The 24,048-nt window shown below is 36.8% G+C and overlaps 1 protein-coding gene across 1 annotated transcript in view; it reads left to right on the forward strand.

Moving 5' to 3' along the window:
- LOC115447057 (protein halfway) overlaps positions 1–24,048 on the forward strand; it is a 31,387-nt gene continuing 7,339 nt past the window's right edge. The window contains exons 1-3 of the mRNA XM_030173975.2: positions 1–311; positions 20,042–20,134; positions 20,501–20,687. Of these exons, the coding sequence (XP_030029835.1) occupies positions 285–311; positions 20,042–20,134; positions 20,501–20,687 (307 nt within the window). The 5' untranslated portion in view covers positions 1–284. The remainder of the gene's footprint in view (positions 312–20,041; positions 20,135–20,500; positions 20,688–24,048) is intronic.

Consider the following 24,048-nt stretch of genomic DNA (forward strand, 5'->3'; position numbering starts at 1 on the left):
GGTAGATGTAGGCGCTATAGTCGGGCGAAGCATTCGGCCGTGTTTGTACTGCCAAGGTGGTTTTGCTCCGCGTAAAATATTTTGTTTTCCGTGTTTTGTTCGTCGGTCAGTGAAGTTTTTAGTTTATATGTGAATTTGTGCTGTGTAGTACGAAAAATGTGCGAGCTTCTAACATATATAAGCGCACGAACTCGTCGTTATTTAGTTTGCAATATGTGTGGAAAGTTGTGACTGGCTGTGTAGTGTTTTGAGATTTCAACAGTGATTTGTTTATAGTGTAGAAAATGGAGAGGAATCGGATTTACGTCGACGTGAGTTGGAAATTATTTTATTTTATATTTCATTGCTTGTACTCCAAAAATAACATTAATACGTTTCCTTTAATGAATAGTCATGACCATAATTTCCGAGAAATGAATCACACTGTATGATACATTTATATATATTTTTTAACATAATATTTGAATCAGAAATCAACAGTGGAATTGAAGTGGATTCAACCTGTAAATAGTGTGTGTTTTTATTTCTATTTACATGTAAATAAAGTAATTACCATAGGCAAAACATGCGTTGACTTGTGAGGCGTCTTCAAAATATTTTCCTTGTAGTATGACGGGCACACGCCGGAGAATTTGGCACGGCTTCAAAATGAGATTGAAAATAATCGGTCGATATGTTTTTATTTGTTTTGTGATAAAATACACGCGTACACTAGTCGCATGATATCGGCCAATGTTTTGTTATGCAGATATAACTACTGACCTGATCATTTTTGGAGCAGTATAATAGAATAAAATACAATTCTTTTTAATTATGAAATATCTGTACTTATGCGGTTTTTTTTTCAGTCCATATTTATAGTAATAAGTATGTATAATTAATTGCATTCGACAATTTTAGAAAGCAATAATACCTAATTTTTTTTCAAATAAAGTCTAAAGATCATAAATAATCGAAAGCTGTTTCATCTTTTCATGTTTATGTTCGAATATCGATTAATCCTAAAAGGAGGGTGTCCATGGATCTTCTCCTTTCTCCTTGGCTGTTAGATCATCTGTCTGAGTCAATAAAAACACATAACGTCCGTATATTATGTAACAAAAACTAGTCTATTGTCATATTGAAATCCATGATCATCTTTAACAAAGTAGGTAATACATTTTTTAAATCGAGTAAATATTTATACACTTTTTTTTTGTTTAACCCATTTAAAACCTAATGTCTACAGTGATTAAACACAATACCTCCCTATACATCTTGGAAATTTCTGCCAATTGGCAGTAATGCACGTTTCCTCGCAATGTTTTCCTTAATTTATAAAGCGAAAGATTAGGTATTAATTGTAATGAATCACACCATATAATATCGAAAACTTCCACAATCCCACGTACGGGAACATTAACATACTTATTATGAATGCTTCTATAACATTTTTAGTCAAATTAAAGGTATCTAATTAGGTAACATTGTTTCATAAGTCTGCCTTATTCCAAGGCGTACCTATTTAATTAAAATCTATCCTTATCACTTCGTATTATAAATAAAATTCCCCCAGCTGAATTTGTTTATCGGAACGCGATAAACAAAAAATTAAAAAACAGATTTCCATGTAATTTGGTATGGAGTTGGTTTGAGGTCCTGAAGCTGACATGACATGGGCTACTTTACGCCAGGACAATATTTTACAGTGGTACTTTATCCCGGTAAAATATTTCACATAGGCGAAAGTGCGAGCAACATCTAACACTATAAGAAAATGACACCTTTTTCGATAATCATTAGTATCAGGAAGTCCACACTCCCCTGGTGAATATAGGTCTTCCATTCATTTCCGCAAGGACTTGTTAGAACTTGTGCGAATTCATCAACTAGTTTATCAAAATACAAAAATATTTAATTGTTTATAAAGTAAGTAGTATAGAAGCAATTGGGAGAATATATGTATAAACATATCTACTTAATCATTACTTATAAGTATAAATAATGAGTAAGTAGATACGTTTATTACCTAAGTAGGTACACATCGAAAATCATAAGTATAAGTACAATATAACAGGGTTCGCATTAATTTAATGAATGTGTACTCCCTTTAGGTTGGTTGTGCATCAGAATATTCCCATCGTTATACTGCACGTGTACAAACTTGCTGGAGAAGCCAAAAAAAACAATGTTTAGTCAGAACTTGATATAAAACGCAGGAAACCCAGCTAGTTCAAGCGATTTTTCCCGTTTGATTACTTACTTTCTCCCAGGCACTTTTTACCCTATAGTAAGTTATAACTAATAAGTATTCATTACGTCGAAAGGAACGCATGCGACACTCCATATCCGTTTTTAATATGCGACTTCCTTAACACTTAGTTAAGACGTCGTTAAGGACATGTCGCAACTTCGGTATAATTGTATGAAGGTACATCAAATACTTACAGCATGATTGCTGGTAGGAATGTTGTCGATATTTTATACCCTATTGGATAGCGACCATCACTTATCTACGTAGTCAACAACTCGGCGTAGTGGCTAGTTCCGGCGATTCGCTTCAGGGTTAACCGGAGTATCCATGACGATCTCGAAAATAATGCCGGCCATCCTGTATACACCTTAACATTATAGGCTGGAGTAGTTGCTTGGCAAGCGCTGCTTTGCAAGGGGGACAGATGACTTGATAAACGTCGCAGGAACACACCGGATGCAGGTCGCTTTTTGCAGGTCCGTCTGGAAACCTTTAGGCGAGGCCTATGTGAAGCCACAATGGACTTTATTAGGATGATGATGACAATGACATAAAGTTGCTTTTGCGGTCGGTAAGGATACCGATATTTTCTATAATAAAACATAATTCACTAGTTGTTTACAGACCCTAAGTATTGTACTAACGCCAGACGATTCTCAACTTTAAATGTAATCTACCACCAGGTCTCGAAGTTGTTACTCAAGAAGCGCTACAAGGGTGACCGTAAACACAGAACATGTCAAAATGATTAAATCATAAAGCAATACACATACTCCTTTGTCCTGGATTACTAATTAATGACACATCTATGTAAATAAGTAAGCTTATACCTCTTCGACATAAGTAAAAAGAAATGGTTTAATGAATATAGTCGCTTTTTACCGTAACAAGGATCAGCGATGATCAGGCGTAGGGTACAGATCCTGGAGGGGCGCATAAACGACCAGACCGGGGTCTAGTTTTGGGACACACGGGTGCATAAAAGGCTAGTAAAGGTACTGAGTTGCATCTAGTTCCCTCGGTGTATAGAGTTTAGACCGAGGCACTGAATTCGACTACCATTTTAGACCACGCGTGTATTTTTCTAACTAACTTTTGCTGGTGGTAGGATGTATTTTATATCCGTCCGGATACCGACCACCATACACAAGGTGTACCAACTCTGCCTGTGTATATGCCTGGGCCCGGTTCTAACAGGCCGGCATAATTGTGTCGACTGCCAAGAGGTAATCATCTCTCGTCAGTCGATATTCTATTCAGTCACCTAATGGTGCAGTGGGATCAATTAATGTGCCCGTAAATAAAAAAACTAGAAATAAATATAGGTTACGCCGACATCTATCCCTGCCGTTCACAACCAGCCAATAACAGAGCCACGGTGGTTTTTGAATAATAACATATTTTCCTGTTAGCGGATTAGAGACGTAAAAAATTAATTGTAACTGTACAAACAATTTGTAACGTTATTCGCCATATTGGATTTATTATACTTTCATTTCCTATAAAGCAGTCTGTAACCTACTAGTCCTAGTGGCACTCCAACGTGGGGTCGACGTAACAGTGTCAGACTACTGGATATACTTTGTAATCTATGGAATAGAAACCGTACACATGGGAAATATCCGCTCGCTCCATCGAGTGCATCGAAATGAAATGAAATAACTTATTTGGCATGTAGGTTCCGTTAAAATAAAACTATTTTACGGATTTTATCTCGGTTTTATACTGTGAGCTCATTCCGTGTAGATTCGATCACCAACAGCTAAAAATTTTAAATAAGTGTAAAATGTAGGTGGAAATTGTAACTTTGACTTTGCGGATGACCAACACCCCAGTCCACGCCGTGACCACGAAGGCTACAGTCTTCGAAACGTCAGGAGAAAATTATAATATAAAAAAAAGCGATAAAACCGTAAAATAATTTTTATTTTAATATCTTAATATTCACGTAAATATAAGAAATTATTATTTAGGTTCCGTCAATTTCCTATCTACCACCAGTTCGGAAATCAGTTTCTTTCCGAAAAGAACGGCTAAGAAACTCTAGTATTGGTCTTTTTAAAATCAGTTCGAAGGTACTGACTAAACTGTATTACTTACCTAACGCAGCATGACAAGCCAGGATAATAAGCATACATAAACCTTTTATATTGATTAAATACTTGGTAAAAAAGCATTGGAAAAACTTTCAGTCACTTCACCTCGGTTTTCCACAATACCACTTCAAAACAATTCTCACTGGAGGTAGTAATCTCATATGTGGGAGTCCGCCTGGGTCCCACCGCAATGTTTATTTCTGCAGTTTCTTAGTCACTATTGTGTTCCAGTTTGAAGGACATTGTAGCCAGTGTAACTACTGGACATAATAAGACTTAACATCTCATGTCTCAGGATGGCGAGCGCAGTGGAATACTAAACAATACTTGATAATTCTAGTTGTTGGATGGTGTTTCTATTATTCATGGGCGGTCGCTTACCAGCTGGCCAACGGCAATCTCGTCTCGTCATTCAAAGCAAAAAAAATACCCGTTGCAGTGTGAGTATCGAGCTTTAAACTCGGAAACAGTCGCGTTAACAACTTAGTCGTTCATATAAGTCTACACCGAGGTATTCTTATGTTTTCCTTCACCTTTGGAACGTTTGCCGCAAATGGCGTACTTAAATGTCACAGTGCTTGGTAACACATTGTTAATGCAGTGGAAAACTGAATATTAATGTTACCCGTGCGAGATATCATTTAGTACGTCATATTATTTTATGGACCTTAGCATATGCATAAGTTATTAAACGAACTGAATGATTGTAACGTAATTAAAACGCGCAATACACAGTAGTCGGGAACTCTATTCTTTTACAGTGTTACTAATATAAGAAAAAGCTAAGTACTCTAACAAAATTGGAATATATCTGTTATGGTACGGTATTAGTAATTTTATGTAAACCAATGGATTATTGTATAAAATGATTTATTTAGAGTGAGACGTAAAGTCGCTGACGTTAATTGTTAACGCAGTGGTGTGAACCTTTCTGTTTTTCTCATAGTAATAAAATCTAAACTATAATTTTAATGGCAAAAAACTCACTAGATATTTTAAATTGTATGAATCAGTTTGCTGTCTTTGAATCGATCTTTATTTCCTTATTATAAAATTACTGTTTTGGGAAATACCGAGTCGTTGGAATGATATTATTTCTTCTTGCTTTTAATTAGCACAAAAGATGATGTAGTCTTTACAGCGAGCGATGAGGCGGTTGTGAGAAACCGCAGGTTCGATTTCTGTAATATAAAATATAGCGTTTCCCGCGGCTCCGCCCGCGTTATAAAGTTTTTCAGGCTAAAGTTTTCCGTTATGAAAGTAGTAGTTTCCCGGGAGCCTATGTTCTTCCCAGGGTCTCACACTGTCTCCATACCAAATTTCATCTTAATACGTTGGGTAGTTTTTGAGTTCAACACGTTCAGGCAGAAAGATGCAGCGGGAGACTTTGTTTTATAATATATTTTTTAGAACTTTTTAAGAGGAACAATCCCGTCATACATCATTGTTGCATAACTTTAACCGTTTACGCAGCGCACGCAACGGAAGCTCTCAAAACTAATAAATTGTCCCCGTTTTTGCAACATGTTTCATTATTGCTCCGCTCCTATTGGTCATAGCGTGATGATATATAACTAAGAGCACTTCACAAACAAAGGGCTATTCAACACAAAAATAATCTTTCAATTCGAATCGGTAGTTTCCGAGATTAGCCATTACTGCTCCGCTCCTATTGGGTATAGCGTGATGATATATAGGCTATAGCACTCCACGAAGAAAGGGCTATCCAACGCAAAAAGATTTTTTCAGTTTGGACCGGTAGTTCCTGAGATTAGCCATTACTGCTTCGCTCCTATTAGGTATAGCGTGATGATATATAGCCAATAGCACTCCACGAACAAAGGGCTATCCAACGTAAAAAGAATTTTTCAGTTTGGACCGGTAGTTCCTGATATCAGCCATTACTGCTCCGCTCCTATTGGGTATAGCGTGATGATATATAGCCTATAGCACTCCACGAACAAAGGGCTATCCAACGCAAAAAGAATTTTTCAGTTTGGACCGGTAGTTCCTGAGATTAGCGCGTTCAAACAAACAAACAAACAAACAAACTCTTCAGCTTTATATAATAGTATAGATAAAACCTGTAAATTGATCTCTGACATTAATTATCTAACTGTATGTGCATAGCATACAATACCTATATAATACACTGTACAGATGTGACCCGAGTCGACCCTTGGGTATATAACCAAGGTGAAGTAATTATATTGCATAACATACAGACCGATTAGTTAATAGTATTATTATAGGTAAGTGGTGACTTTCGTATGCAAGTCCGTCGGAGATCCCTGCGTTTTATATTTTGACATATATGAGAAATAACTAGTGTTCGACTAAAGTTTCGGTTTCCGTTCTTCGGCCGAATCTTGTGCCGATAGCCGATTAATCAGCCTAGGTTTCGGCTGCGGCCAGAAATCAACTTATGATCAGATGTAGGATATAATACACTTTATTATAATAAGTTAAATATAATGATGTAATTATTTGAACTGTCCTGATGGAGTAGTAGTATTTCGTGCGCGATATACAGTTCTGAGGTCCCGGGTTAGAATCCCAAGTCGGGCAAAGAGGTATTAGGTTTATAGTATACGCCCAAAGTCAAAAATTTGTGCCGAATATGGCGATAACTCGCTTTCTTACACATCATGGAATGGAATACACTGGCGAAAAGGAGAAGCCCTGGTTATACCTCTGCCTACCCTTTAGGCACAAAGACGTGAAGTGCGTGTGATTACCTGTTCATTGGCACCACAACTCAAACATTAAAGTTTACCTCATAACCGTAGCTTATTACATAGATTAACTCTATCTAAATATAGACTGCGGTTTGATATCGGAGCTGTTTCCAGCGTTGGACAAATATGTGACGTACAAACTCCCGGAAAGTTTATATATAGCGCAGGATGTACGAGTTTTGCTTGTTAGCGTTCAGTGTTTATTATTGTATAAAATCGGGGAATTTATCCAGGACATACAGTGAAAAAGAAAATTATATTTAGAAACCCAAGCAAAGGATTACATTAACCAAAAATATTTTAATCAAGAGATGGGCTTCTGGTATGTTACGTTACGTTTCCTCAAAAACAAATTACCTAGCGATTCTAGTATTATAACCGAACATCAGTTAACACAACTTCAAACCGGAATACAACATTTTACAATATTCTTTGTCGACGTGTTTTATAAATTCTATTAAAAATAATCATTTACTACCGACTATGATATATCTTACCACTAATATAAACGTCCAACTAATTCGAGTTGTACAATTAACTAACAATTAAGAGCTCAAGCAGTGCGGTGTCGGTCGGCAGTTGGCCCCCGCCCGTTCAACAAGATAATTCAATAGCGCGTATTGGCTAATGCAATTGACAGTTGACACCGTGTGGAGTGGCGACACTCGCTCATTACTTGATTAGGTGATATTGTCTTCCAGCTGGTAACCGAGTTGGTCATCTTGCAGGAAATAGAGGTCTTGTTTGTACTTTTACGGGTAAAAATTAGGATGAGGCGGAGTTGGTTTATCTATGTGCCCAACATAAAATTTTATTTGGTGGTTTCTGCGTGTAATTTTAAAGAAATCTTGGCGGATTTTCGAGATATATGCACAAATGTTTATACGTGCAGGGAAATGCGACTCTACTACACCTAAGTAAGAGGAGTGGGGTCCAACAGAAATTCGACTGATTAGAAATGATTACTCCTCGGCAGTCGACGCAATTATGCCGGCCTGTTGGAACCGGATATACACAGGCTGGTCCCGGAACGCGACACACTTACGTGGGCCGCTATGGCGGGATTTAACACCTTGCGTACTTACCCAGGCGGATACAAAATATATCCTACCACCAGCAAACTGTAATCCTGTACATGCTTTGTCTTAATTGAGATATTGTATGATATAAGATATTCTAGAAGATTTTACTTCGCCTTAAAGTACAAACCTTATTCTTTTGAAGGTCTAACAGACTAAATCAACGTAGCTTAGTATAAGGTTTGCGTAAACGTTATTTGATAATCAGTGCGGACATGATTCATTATTTGCTTCCATTCTGCGGTTTGGTCAAATCTATTTAAAGATGCTTATAGGAATATGATGGTCTCAGATCTCAATGCTTCTAATGTAAATACCCATTACGTGGTCTCTATGTTTCTTTAACTGAATGACCTTTTTATTTGGCTTTTTATAGTTCTGTGTTATAGAGACTGCCTTAGTGACAAAGTTGTACTGCATGCGCGGTACGGCAGTGCTCCGAGGTCCTGAGTTGGAATCTCGGATCGGGCAAAGTGATATTTGGGTTTTTCTGTTCCGTATCAGCCTGGAATCTGGAATTTATATTCGACATGATGATAGGCTTACCTCAATCACATCATGGGGCGTGGCACACTTGGCGAAAAATGGGTGCCCTGGCTGCGGCTCTGCATACCCCTTAGGGGATAAATGCGTGACGTATGTTTATTATAGAGTTGGAATTGAAAGATACTGACGAGGGCTAGGGCGTCGCATAGTGGGCGAATTTATCTATTATTTTTTTAGTCCGTAACCTTTATATATAAATAAAAATGGATCACCGAAATATTTGTACGCGCATAATTTCCAAACGACTGCATCAAATCGTTATTGTCAGTCAGGTTTGTATGAAAAAAAAAAAACAATAGCAAATATTTAAAAATCTCAGAAAAGTGAGTGCTAATAAGACAGAAGACTGTGAGACGCTTCAATATATTAAAACTCTGACAATTTAAGACAGGACAACGTCTGTCGGGTCAGCTGATTTTGAATAATGGTGACTTCACGAATGTAATCATAAACAACATAGCTGTATGGTCCACCCACACTATTCCATAATTTATGCGTCATTTCTTTAATTATTGGATTATTTCCCTTATAAATCAAATAATTTGCTTGGCAAATCACTGATATGATTCCTTATAAAGTACCTACATGGTAGGAAATTTCTAGAATACATACTGTGTACTCGTATCGGCCATGCATTTGTTATTTAAATAAACTCTTTGTTTTATTACACAACACAGAATACAGAAGGTCTGTTGTGAATATAGGTTCACGCTTAGATTTCTTATGGGATAGGCAGCACTCAACCGAATAGCGCTCGCTGTAGTAAACTGATTATACCAAATTGAATTAGATTTATGTTATTTTGATACTTAAAAAACGATGTGCTATGTTCGTTTTCGATACATCTCTAAACTCTATCTACCAGTGGCGAAGACATAACATAACATTTTTTTAATTTCCTTCCATACCTGTCTATGTATATGTAGTACCTATTTACTAAATATTGATAGGTTTAAAAATAATTCCAATAAAAATTGGATTTCACATTAGTTACAAAAGGGAAGCCGGCAAAAATCTGGTTATATTGACCCGTCACCACTGCAAGCTACATATATTAATGGAGTAATTATGGTATAGTATTTTTTGTATTGCTAAATACGGCTGCGTGGCTAAATTCTGTACGGCCATACTAAGATTACCGACGGATTGTAAGTGCATAATTAAAATGTTATCTCTTAATCTTCGAGATAAGTGCAGCTACCCGTTGACTGTGGGATTCGTACTGCTTTAAATAGGTACTGTATATTAATTCTTTGTATTTACGTAGTTACCGCTACTAGATCTGTATATGAAAGTTTATTTGAGTAAATAGGTACTTATAGTACTATTTATTTTTATGCGGTTTTTGTTAAAATTCTTTCTGTGCTACATCTTTATGGATGTCATTTTAAAAAAGGAAAAAAAGTGGAGTCTCGCAGTCCCCTATTGTTACGTGAGCAAAACCGCGTATGAAGCTAGTATTATAATAGATTTGGCAAGCATTATGACATTGAAACTGCTAGGCCATTATACTCAGTACGTCACATTAACGATTTGGCAGCTAGCCAAGTACAGTCAGCCACAAAAAACGCTGAAGGAGTTCAAATCTTCAAAACGCGTTTACAATTTAACTTAAATTGAAATAGACTTATTTCTTTATTATAATAAAGTAAATCCTTTTCGGTTTATTTGAGTGAAACAAAAAACGCTTGTCAAAACGGACACAAAAGTTTAAAAGCCATTTGAAATTTAGAATTTGTTCAGCTATTTTTCTGGCTGACTGTACGAGTAAATGGAGAAATTGTTGCAATAAATCACCAGAATGATTATTATTATTGGCGAATCAATGAACATCGGTAGTGGAACGTGTGTATACCTATCTTAATTCGATTCTATTTCTATTATAGGCAGTAGTAATAGTCGTACTACTAGAAGGAAAAATGGTTATCCCACGCCGCAATATCACACACTTACTTTTTATGTGGGTACGGGAGTGAACCTCACCTGGGCCCTTATTCTGTATGATAGTGTAAACGCGTAACACAGCCGTGTCATGTTATCTTCGAGAAATGTGCGTGGAATGGTATTCTGTAAGCCAAATTTCTATAGTCCTAAACATGACGCGTTGTGTTATGTGCTTGTTACGCACGGTTAAAATAACGTGCGGGATAGAGAATAAGGCTCCTGGTAACTGAAGTGGATTCCGGATAGGGTTGACTGACAAGAGATGATTATTCCACTCCAACGACACAATTATGCCGGCCTCTTTGAAACAAGGGGTCGTCCATTAAACACGCTAGGCTCGAAAGGGGGAATGGGTTTGGCAATAAACTCACGGAATAGACTCACTGGGGGAGGGGGGGGGGGTTTAATGAGATATCGCGTGTATTTATTTTTCATAGATAGCGCGATTTAATCTAAAAATTTCAATATACTTTGTACCAAAAAATACACGCGATTTTGGGTAGCGGGGGATGGGTCTAAAACCTCACCACATATCACCGGGAAGGGAGGTTAAAAAGACAAAAAATATCACGTGATTAATGGACGACACCCAAGATGTACACAGGCTGATCTCAGAACACATCAAGTTTTATGGAGTGTACATATTACTTCTACACGTCGATCAAATAATATTTATGTTCTACGAGATATAAAAAAATATCAAGCGCTAAAATAATAAACTAAAAACCTCTCAGAACAATATTCATAATAAAGTCATCAATAGCCGATCAATAGTGAAGTGCCCGCATCGACATCGATAAACGAGAGATAAGATAAAAACAGCAAGCCGGGTCAACGAACCCGCATTACTATTGTTACAAAATAGACATTTTTTGCTCCAATACGCACTAACTGTACTGGAAACAAAAAATCTAGGTAGATATTATCGCGGTTGTGCTGGTAGCTTAAACGGTTTTGATGTAGAACATTGCTCAGTGTAATTACTGGTCATTATACTATTAATATTATACAGGCGAAAGTCTCTGGCTGTATGTTAGATATTCGTCAAACCACCGAAGCGATTTTGATATGAATGGTGCGGAAAGAGCTTGGAACATAAGCAAAGAAATCTATTTTTTAAAATGATGATACATATTCATCATTACGCGGGCAAAGCCGCGATCAAATGCTATAGTATTAGTATGCTTGTTTATATTTCTTAATAATGTTCAAATAAAAGCAATCTTAGTTTCACACCCGCCATATAATCATAGAAATGCGACATTTATAAAATACGGTCATGATAAAATATTTATAAGTCCTAGGATTGCGCTACAATAGATTAAAAATATTCGCGCCATAAACTGGGCTCGGTGCGTGCCAAATGCCAACGTGCGGCGATGTGGATAGTGGTGCTTACGGACATGGCAACAGCTCATCTCTCACGGATGTACAGTTACGTTTTATAAAAACAACACAGAACTCGGGTCGATGATAAACACCATAAAATGAATAAGTCATTTGTCAATAATGAAATAATGACCTTAATTTAAAGTGCTGTAGGTGATTATTTAAACTGCATACGTTATCTAGGTACAGTTTTGTTGTGATAAATAAAATACGATTTGTAATAATTGCTTGTTATAATGAAAAAGACAGGCAGGCTTGTTACAAAAGAAGAAGTAATTTTGACAGACCAAAGCATGAGTTTGGTTTCACAGGATTTATGTCTATATTCCAATAAGTTTATTATGCTACTAGATATTTCTCGTGGCTTTGTCCGCTTGGAACACTGAAGCCTTTCTAGCGCCATCTATTTAAAATTTTCACGCGGGCAAAGTCGCGAGCAAAAGGTAGTTTTTTTTATAAATTATTTTCGACGCCTAAATAGCGACTGCACAAATCTTTAAAAATCTGTGTGTCATTAACCAAAGCCTGATGTAGCTATCAAGACCGGCATGATTTTGGCGATGTAAGTAATATTTGGATCACAATAATTTTGACGTAAAAAATGTCCTTACCCTTAAAGGCGTGGTCACCTTAACTTATCCCCCTTAAGTGCCAAAGGCGCGCCTCATCTATTCCGTAATTCACAGCGGCTGTCCAATTGCTCATGTTTGTATTGTTTATGACGCCCTACGGCCACCACACCCAATGTTAGTCACATGGCCATTTATTACTGAACAGACATTTACCAGAAACAAACAGTGTCTTTGTGAATTATCGCTTGCTTTGACGGTGAAGGAAAAACATCGTGAGGAAACCTGCATACCTGAGAAGTTGTCTATAGGAATTTCGAGGGTGTGCGAGGTCTACCAATCCGCACTGGGCCAGCGTGGTGGACTCAGGCCTAATCCCTCTCAGTAGTAGAGGAAGCTCGTGCCCACGAGTGGGACAGTATATTATACAGGGCTAATATTATTATTATATGGTAAACAGTTGTTACGATGGAATGAATAACGAACGTAATTTACGGCATCGATCAAGAGTTTCACATGCGAGCTGTTAATGAATCCTTCCTAACCGAATTTCGATCACGGCGGCCTAACTCAACGGAGATCAGCCAAGTACGCATGAGATATACTGTACAAGTGCGCAATAAACAGGTGCACTCTCTGTTCCTTCACTCGCAGTCCGGTGAGACAACGCGACATGATTGGAGAGAGATCAGGTGCAGGACTAATGGCTTTACGTGTTTTATTGCAAAATACACTAACGTCATGTGTAAATTATGTTTAAAATATGGCGTTTGTTTAGTTAAGTAATGAATTAATTTATCGCGCTTTATTGGAGGTAAAGATTCAGTGACGCAAATGGACAGTAATTTTTGGGGTCATTCGCTTTAAGATCCCGTGTCCGTCCAGAGAGTCGAATTGGATATATTAATGTTATTAGCTGTCTTCCCACCTCAGGGTTCCGAATAAAACCTCCGAGTAATTACATCGATTCATTAGTGGCAGGTCCAAGAGTATGAGTTTTGAGAATTTAGTTATTCAGTTCTTTATGGAGGACTATATTTGGCATATGGGTTTAGTGAATAGCATAATAAAAAAGTTGTTTATTTTTTTTTCGCCAAGCACCTGTGTGTGTATTTGTTTGGTAGTCATATTGAAGTTTGTATTATTGGTGGGGTCTATGAGAGGTAACCTAACCACTTATCCAATGACTTGCAGATATTGTAATAACAAGATCTGGTAGTATTACGTCTTTTTATGAGCAAGTTTTGCGTTAACCATCAAACCAGAAAAGTGGTTACAAATTAGGTGAAACAATAAATGTAACTACATACTACATTTTAATATCTTCATTCTAATAACTCATATGCATGATTGCGAGGACGCAGTGTGTATTTTATAATACAAATATACTTATTTAACATGTCTTATCAGAGGGTTATCAGTAAATGTACCGCGAGAGCAAATAGCTGGAATATTCTCAACCAAACATTGGATCGAGAATATAAAAAGTATTTTTTTTTAATATGACAGCGACACTGACCAGATTGTAAAAGGCACTCAAACTGTGGTAAATGTAAGGTCTATGTGGCACTGTACTGCGCTCATCACCCGAAACAGATATTAGTTTCCACAATGCCCAGTAATTACAATGCCTATATAATAATACCAGCTCTCAGTCGCAGCTTGGAATCAGTCAGTTGGCGGTGTGATATCCCGAGCCTCGGAAAGCACGTAAAGCCGTTGGTCCTGCGCCTGATGTCTCTCCGGTCACGTCGCATTGCCGTCTTACCGGCCTATGGGGGTAAAGGAACATAGTGCACCTGCGTATTGCTTACTTGTGCACTATTATATCTCTTGCGTACCTGCTTATCTCCGTTAAGATTGGCAGCCATGGCCGAAATTCGGTTAGGAGGGATTCATTAATTCAATACCAGCTATGAATTATATACTGCCCACTGCTGGGCACGGGCTACACTGGAACACAACAGTGCATGACAATGCTGCTTGACGACACAAATAGATAGGCCAACTTCGTGTTACAAACCTACTAGTGAATATTTTTTGGACCATCAGCAAATTGACAGCCACACACGATGTTTTCGATAACCCATTTAAATTCGAAACACATCGATACAAATATCCAATAGTCGAGAGGACAATGCGTCCTTCCGAAGCATTAGGTACATTTATGATTACTGAGTGGGGCGTTGTTATAAACTAGAACGTAGTTGCAAGTCATTGCATTATAATATTTGTACGCTATAATTCGCAATCGTAGCCTTCAGTGAAGTATTTATCAAATATTTTCTATTTCTATGTATCAAATGCTTGTGTTTCGATTTGTACATTATTTTATAGATAACCTAGTTTTAAACCACGACTCCGCTCTCGTAACAATGTTTTTATAAGATAAATATTTTCCCGGGATAAAAATAGCATATAGTACTCAGGCGTGCTATAGAGAATTTTCATAATCGGTTTAATAGTTCCAAAGTTTAGTCTCTATAAAACAAACTTACAAACTTTTTTATTTATAATATTAGTATAAATACGCTTTACATGATAAAACAAAATAGAAATCTTTCTGTGAAAACAGCATCAAAATTCGTTAAGAAATAAATGATTAATTCATATTTCAATTATTGCAATGAGCATCTTGTTATCTCTTTCTTCCGATCGCGGCTCTGTGGTGAGAGTACGTGATGCATTTGAATGGTGACTGATGACGTCAAGCTCAAGTATGTGCATCTCTCTTGTCATTTGACAGTTACCCATTTCAATCGCTCAAACTCATACCTACTTTACATGTGTTTTTGTTAATATATTCAAGACTTTGACTCATGTATTTTTTATCAAAATGTATAAGAAGTTATCTAATCTATTACGTCAAGATTACGGACTGGTTTCATGCCAGATTGAAAGCTTTGCTTACCTACGATCAAAATACAGCGTTTAAAGAAAGCATACAACCTTATAAGTCAGTGTAAGAACCTGCGCATACTCACCGCATTCTAAAAATAGCTGTACGTAACGCGACTGCGGGCGTTGCGCCGAGCATGCAAAGGATGGGCAGCGAGCTGAAGATACCGCTGGATATATAATAAAGAGAAGTATGTTATATATTGCTAGCGACCCGCTCCAGCTTCGCATGGACATCGTACTTTTATCGGGCGAGAAGTTTGCTCGTTTTTTCATCCACTTAGTATTTGTTTACATTCGTTTTCCTTCTGTGAATTCATATGTAATTACTGTGCCATAGATCTAACTATTTTTCCTTATAGTTAAGTTCCAAGTATTAAGTAAACCTATAGTTATTTTAAATATAGTAATTATTTATAACAATGTATGATGCAATTATAGTGTATATTTTCAATCTCTTTGTTAAATAATAAATATAATGCTTCGATCTTGTGGTATTATTATACGATCAAATAATGAATGGTAGTTGTTACTCGTTAGTTATAATGGTTTGGTAGATACAGCTTTGAATCACGTCATTTTAGTTTGATGCCCAGTTATGGCATATTATTTTAAGTTACTGACGGGAGAAGTATGTTGTTCGTTTGCCGGTAAGCGCAAAGCATACTCAAAAATAACAGTAACATCACTTTGAATACTGTAATGCGCTTATCACTTTGCTCCATAACACTTAATATTATACTAAAACTAGCTTTTGCCTGCAGCTCCCTCCGCGAGAGATAAGTTTTCCGGGATAAATATTTTCCATTAGCCTATAGCACTCGGAAGTAATGCAGCTTGCTATTATTAAAAAAAACAAAATTGGTTTCTTAATTCCCGAGATGAGGTTCAAAACAAACAAACTTCAGCTTTATATTAGTATAGATTACGTTTTTTATTGCACAGAATGACGAGAGGAGTAGGTATGCCTTTCGCCTGTTGGTAAGTGATACGTCCGTCCATAATAGCAACGTTATACAGAACGTTGAATTACAATTTCATGACACTCCACTGCATTCGTCACCCTGAGACCAGTCTCAGCATGACCAGTAATTACACTGGTTACCACGTTCTTCAAACCGAAATACAGCAATGCATACACACTGCTGCTTGGTGGTAGATAAAGACATTGGTACCTACTTAGACGGCCATTCGCATACGTAGAACTACCAAATAACAAACTGGTACACAACAGTTCTTCCAAACTACTGCTGGACTATAAATAGACAAATCTCTACAACCCAGATGCACTTTCTAATGAAGCACCTATTTAATAAACTAGGCATACTTTCGCGTCTGTAACGGTGTCCGTAGGGATAGGCAATGCGCATAATAATTGGGAAGCAGAGTATTTATTATGTGCACGGAAAATCTACCCCACTGCAACTGATGGTAAGTGGTGTGGGGTCCAATAGAAAGTCGACTGGCGAGAGATGATTACCCCTCGGCAGTCGACACAATTATGCCGGCCTGTTGGAATCGGGTATACACAGGCTGATCCCGGAACGCGAACGTGGGCAACTATGGCAGTTCACCGTGGTCGCTATTCGGGAGGATATAAAATATATCCTACTACCAGCATAATTATTAGCATTCCACTGACAGTAATTATATCACAATATGTGGTATAAAGCAGACCATGAGCCAAATGGGAAAATGACATCAAAGGCCATGGCAAAACGTGTATGAGACTCGCACAGGAACGGAGAGAACGGTGGCATTGAACAGAGACCTATGTCCATGAGTGGACAATGGAAAAGTTTGAAATGATGATGGTGATGATGAAGGCACATTTAGTGTGACAATAGCTATAAATTCCAAGGAAAATATTCTTCAATTACATGATTTTATCGGCAATCGATCCTAATGCAATGCTGTTTTTTTTATTGCCTTAGTAGGCAAACGAGTAAACGGTCAGCCTGGATGGTAAGCAGCATCCGCCGCTCATGGAATTTGCAATGCCAGAGGCACAACCAAGCCGTTGTCTTTAAACAGAATGTGATCTAGCAATTATAATGGACGATCGTTATGTATGGTTGGTTGTTTTATCGAAGGCACAGAATAGTGGCCTCACTGTGCCTGATGTTTAGTGAAGTCAAGCTTAAAAAATACTTACTGGCAATAGATAAATACATATACAGACTGTCGAAATAATTATGCCGGCCTGCCAAATTGGTTCTTCACACTTCACTTGAAAGGCCCCAAGTTGCAGGAAAGAGGCTAGGTGATCCCACATTATAGCCTTCTCTATAAACATAATAAAATGTATAGGTAATCGAACTTCAGACCTTGATCTCCAGCGGTGTATCGGATATCCTCGGCTTGTCACCACAGCGCGTGACGTCATTACATCAATGCGCCAGATGTTCGAGGAATAAGTCATTAATGTATTTTTAAATGTAATAAACAGACGAACCCATACAGAGAGGAACGGATTATTGTAATGAAGGTTTTCGCTTTTAGTATATCCGTGTGATAAGAATGTTTTATCTATTTCGAATTGTGATTCAGTGCTATCCATCTTATAGTAAATAGCGCGAAGGAAGAAAACAGTTAAATATACTATATTATTTTATGTTTTTTTTTCTTTGCTGAAGTTTCGCTTAGCATAAGTAAAATGTGCATTGAAATCCGTTCAGCTATTTGTACGTGGCAAACAGATTAGCAGTCTATTGATTTTGAACTCAGATTATAATTATTGTAGTTTCTGAGCGACATTATTAAGCGACTTCATCCATGTGATACGTCACTTCCTCTGGACCAACATATTTCACAATATATTTGGCTATAAATAGCCACGAACATAATATGACTGAAGTTTAGATAAGACTGTGATGTGTATATCTGAGGATTCTACGAATCGAGTAGACAATATTATATACAATATATTATCTATTACTGTTATATAAAGCTTAAGAGTTTGTTTGTTTGAACGCGCTAATCGCAGGAACAAAATGTGAAAAAGAAATGTGTTGGAGAGCCCATTTATCGAGGAATGCCATAGGTTATATAATATCACGCTATGACTAACAAGAGCAGGGCATCAATGTTGCAAAAACTGGAAAAAGTTATACCTTTTGAGAGCTTCCATTGTGTGGGCTGCGTAAGCGGTTAAAGTTACGCAACAGTCATGTATGACGGAATTGTTCTTCTTAGAAAGTTCTAAAAATATATTATAAAACAAAGTCTCCAGCTGCATCTGTCTGCCTGCGTGAACGCGATAAACTAAAGACTACACAACGGATTTTCATAAAATTTGATAGGGAGATAGTTTGAGACTACGGGAGACGGACATCGCATATATAGCTGGACTTTTATCCCAGAAACCTTTATTACTCGGGCGCAGTCACGAGCAAAAGCTAGTCTTAGGATCGTGGGGAAATAGGAAAATTTAATATTAACACTGATTCCAGATTGTTTTTGTATTTTTATTTGTTACTTATCTGGCAAGTCAAATTAGGCACCAAAAGCAGTTTTAATGTGCATATAAACATAAAAATACGACTTGGAAAGATTAAACTGCTTTTGTTTTAATATTTTCTTATTAAATTGAAGTATTTTTTGGATTGTATTGCTTTTTGGAGTCGGATATGTTTGATGAAATTTTTTTATTTATGCTCCTTTGTTCCTTATAAAATACATCTAATTGAACCCATTATAAAACTCATCATATTCTAACATGGCGTTCCGTGCTGCATCTTAGATGTCAAGGTCGCACACTAATGAAATTAAAATAAAACCATTCCGAACTTATACTAAATCCAAGATAAAGGAAATATTTTAAACTGAATCACGGCGTAAAAATTGATTGCTGAACTGACATATTATGTGTTAATGACAAATAAATAGATACTTAACCTTTCTCCTTTGAAGTTGTTTAACAAGACATGTTAACGAAGTCGCGTGATTATTCTATATACACAATCTATGTGAAATCAACTAAATCCTTCTAAAAACCATATTTAGCGCTCCACCTTGATGCCAATTCTTGGGAGGATGTCGTGTATTGGATAATTGCGGTGGGCTGTCTCGGCCGCGCGTCCGGCAATGCTTACTATTACTGCATAAATTCAGAACAGAATTGTTCTTGTTAATTTTTGGCACTTAACCATAATGAGAGCTAAGAAACTCAGAAAGGATGACCTAAGTGTGGATGGAGATGCCTCTCAGTCTACCCTTCCGTTGGTATAATGAGAAAGGCAGAGCGTGATCGAGGTTTATTTGTTAGATGTTAGATATTCTGGTCTTTGGTTATAGATTTCCAATATATTGATGGGCAACACACAGTTTTAGCTGTGGAACTTTCTAGAAGACTGCCTCAATCGAGCACTGTTTTATTATCGGTATAAAACATGGCTGCAGCATGGCTCAATGTTTGCCAGCAGCACCCGGTGTAGTTTATACAATGTCACATAATTTTAGGTTGTTTTGTTTAAAATTGGTCTTCACACTATTAAAAGCACTCTTAATTTACCAATTTATGATCAAAGATAAATTCTCTTGTCGCCAGGCGGTGCTGTGGTGCGCGGTGGTTTACCTGGTCACCCACCTGCCCTGCATCGAGATGAGGGTTGACGATCTTGAGCAACCAGCCCCCAGGGAGGTGAGTGTCCAGCATATGTTTACACAGGCTGATCATGAAACGCCGAAACGGAGATGTCGCTTTACTGATCAATCAGGGCTCATCGTGAATTGGGCGGTTTTGCTGTTTATCTTAATGTTGATTTGAATGAGCATGCCGCTCACCTGAACGCCCATAAACACTGGCAATACCATATAGAACTTTAATTACAAAGTACTGCGTGGCACTTCACTGTGCATCTCATGTTGAGACATAAGATGTTAAGCCTCATAAGGCTTAATAATTATACTGGTTAGATTACATTCATTCCTGTGCAATTATTATACAAACTTGAAACTCCTCTATCTAAGCCGTAACTTTTCTTCTACAATATAATATCTTCCGCAGCAACCGCCAGCATCCACAGCACGCCCGGAACCCATCGACCAGCACCTGAACATGGGCAAGTGCTTCCACATGCCGCGCTCCATGTGCCCCACGAAGGCGGTGTGCACCACCCTGGGCCCGGGGAACATGTCCGTCTTCTGCTGCGACATGGACAGCGCCTATATGAAGGATGTGCTGCCTTTGATCAGTAAGTTGGATACCTTTTAAAGTACTATTGAAGCTAAATTGACAGTAACAAAACTGGGATATGGACAAGAGATCTGAAATGCTTTTGAAGGTTAGTTTACAGCAAAACCAGACGTTGTATCATTTAGAGATAGGTCATTTTAGTTCTAATGATGAACAGGCTTGCTGTGAAAGTGATAAGTTTCTAGTTTGCTGTGAAAGGAAGATGTTCATCATCATTGGCCCTTATGTGTTTTTCCGGTTTAAAAGTATATGTTAATTCGGGATGGGATTCGTCTCCATCCATGGTTTTTGCGTTAACTTCTTACAAACATCGTTCCTAACTTTCTCATTATTAGCATTATTAGGAACAAGGGTTCCTTTTTCTGAGGGAAGACAGATGTAATGTTTTAGATTCCCGCGCACGTTACACTTATCACATATAAAAGTATAATTATAACAATATTGTTTATCATCTAGTTAATTATCCATAATATTGTTCCAACTTAATCTATAGTCTATACTTATTTTTTAAGTGCCTAAAGAATAAAAACAGAGCCATCTTATTCCTGATAGATTAAATTGTTCAGTTGTGTTACTCTTCTATAGCAATAATGTTATGCCGGCGCGGCTTGTCGGAGGCGCCGTTGTTGAAAACAGTCGTAAATCATGCGCATGCGCACCACTAAACGTGGCTTGTGATCGTGCTCATTAGTGTAAGGGCTAGTGTACATTAGCACCATATTTTGAAAAATCTACTATATTTAAAAATAGTTTAAGCTCGGCAATGCCCTTGTCAATAATATTTGGATTAAATAATTAGAATGGTGTAGCCTTGCGTACAATCTTAAGACTGTGTAACTCTATTCTAATGTTTATTTTATTACCTTATCTGTTACATTGTAACATTAAGTATTAATATTCTATCAGCGTCATGCATGCCTCTTGCTGTAATCTACATGATTATATTATATTATAACTCATTACTCGAATGTTATTATGTAATACTAGCTCGCGGTTTCGGCCGCGTAGAGTTGCCTATAACCTTCCCAGGGTCTTAAACTATCTCCATACCAAATTTCATAAAAATGCATTCAGTAGATTTTGAGAAAATCGATCACATACAGACAGAAAAGGGGACTATATTTAAAAAAAATGTATAGATAATTTATGCTGTCTGTATGCTACATATATAAATATCACTACAAAAATATATGTATACATATCACTGAATGCGATGCTGATGATATCACGCCGGGTTTGTCTGAATGCGACAAACTCAAAAACTACACAACGAATTGTTATACAGTTTTCACCAATAGCGAGTAATTCAAAAGGATGTTTTATGTGTATCAATCATCAATGTATGTATGGCACTAAAACGATTTGGCATAAAAGGGTCACTGGTTATAAAATAGTATAGACTAGCGACCCGCCCAAGCCTCGCACGGGTGCAATGCTGATACTAAATACACTACAGAAAAACTGTGAACGTTGTATATAAAAACATAGCGGCCCGCTCTGGCTTTGCACGGGTATAACATAACAAAATAACAGTATTTCTCCACTATTTAATGGATGTCATTATACATATAAATCTTCCTCTTGAATCACTCTACCTATTAAAAAAAGCCGCATCAAAATCTGTTGCGTAGTTTTAAAGATTTAAGCATACAAAGGGACATAGGGACAGAGAAAGCGACTTTGTTCGCAATGTGTACTCTGCCTAACATTTAGGAATAATCATCCTGCTTATTATGAACGTATGCAAAATTAATGTTTCTCGTTACGTCTAACTGCAGATGTTACGATAGTTTCTAAATATACATTTAACATCACGCCTTCGTGGTATAAGGGTCGCCAGAGACTATGCCACTTGCATGATCTTTTTGCATAACTTTTTTAAATTGCATTTCTTTTTTTATAATTCTTTTTTATTTTTGTGGCGATCGATGGACCTGAATAAAAATTTGTTTACATTACTTTAGCAAGCAAGTACAGATTGTTATGAAAACATATTTTATTGCTGACCGTATGAAAACAGTTACACGAGCATTGTTTTATCTTTCCACGTGTTGTCAACATTTTTTGTAACGTTATATTGATATGAGAATCGTTTTCAGCCGACAATAAAGCAAACTAGTTTTTATTCAACTTACTTATATTGTGTCGAGTACCCATCGTGAGAAGATATAAAAACTGTTTTGTATAATAGCGTTTATTTGTTCCTCAGTAAAGTATTCGCCCACTTTGTCAACTCTGGGTTAGAGATAGCGCGAGAAATATGATTATGAAAGATTGAATAAATGAAATCACTTTGTTCTACACCATATACAGCAAAATCAATAGAAATATAATAAAAAAAAAAAATGTAATTTGTATTTTTTACGGTGTCTGATTTAGGCGGTATATCTATATATAGTGCCTAAATCGGACAGTACCTATGTACTTATCGTTAATTAATTTATTCGTGATTCTTTCCGATTTAAAACCAAACAAGAAAGTTTTCCCAAATAATTTCCGCTATGTCACAAAGCTAGACAAATGTTGGCAACACCTGTAGTGTGCAACAATTGTTTAATTTGATAGCGCACACGCGGCCGTGTACTGAATCCCGGTAAATACAATTCTATTAATAACTACCGTGTAATGTTATCTACCTCTGTACGTAATTACATGTTTTCATACTGAAATGAGTCGTATTAATTATGTATTAATGTTGTTTTTGCATCAGAATCTTATTAGTATTATCAATAATATATTGTGAATGTATGTTTCAAATGAAAAAAATAAAAATTATTTATAGAAGTAAACATAAAAAAAAAATGAAATCTTAAAACAGTAGAACAAATTTGTTTATTTCCTTGGATTCCTTACAAGGCAAGCCTGTATCGAGGAAAAATATAATATTATAAGTTTGTTATAAGTTAAATAGAATAAAGAAGTTTTAAAGCGAAAAAAATATTTCTAATGTTTATGCGAATGATTAAGACATTGAAATAAAACTATTTTGCGAATTCTATCGCGGTTTTTATATTATGATTTTCTCCCGACGTTAAATGGGAACAATTGTATACTTGTAAAATGTAGGTAGATATTGTAACTTTAACTTATCAGGTTACCAACACTTTCGTCAGCTCCGTGACCACGAAGACTGTAATCTTCATAACGTCGGGAGAAAATTGTAATATAAAAAATAAAACACGCAAAATAGTTTTACTTCAGTGAAAAGGTATAGGATGATAATCAGGTCACTAATTATAAATACTTTTTATATAGTTTCTACTCTAATATTAGCTAAATAAATAAATAACAAATAAATTGTTCCACAATCGTACAAAATCGCAAACACGATTGAAATCTGAACCATTTTCGTCACGCAC

This window comes from Manduca sexta, chromosome 14, assembly GCF_014839805.1.
Source record: "Manduca sexta isolate Smith_Timp_Sample1 chromosome 14, JHU_Msex_v1.0, whole genome shotgun sequence".
Taxonomy (NCBI): Eukaryota; Metazoa; Arthropoda; class Insecta; order Lepidoptera; family Sphingidae; genus Manduca; species Manduca sexta.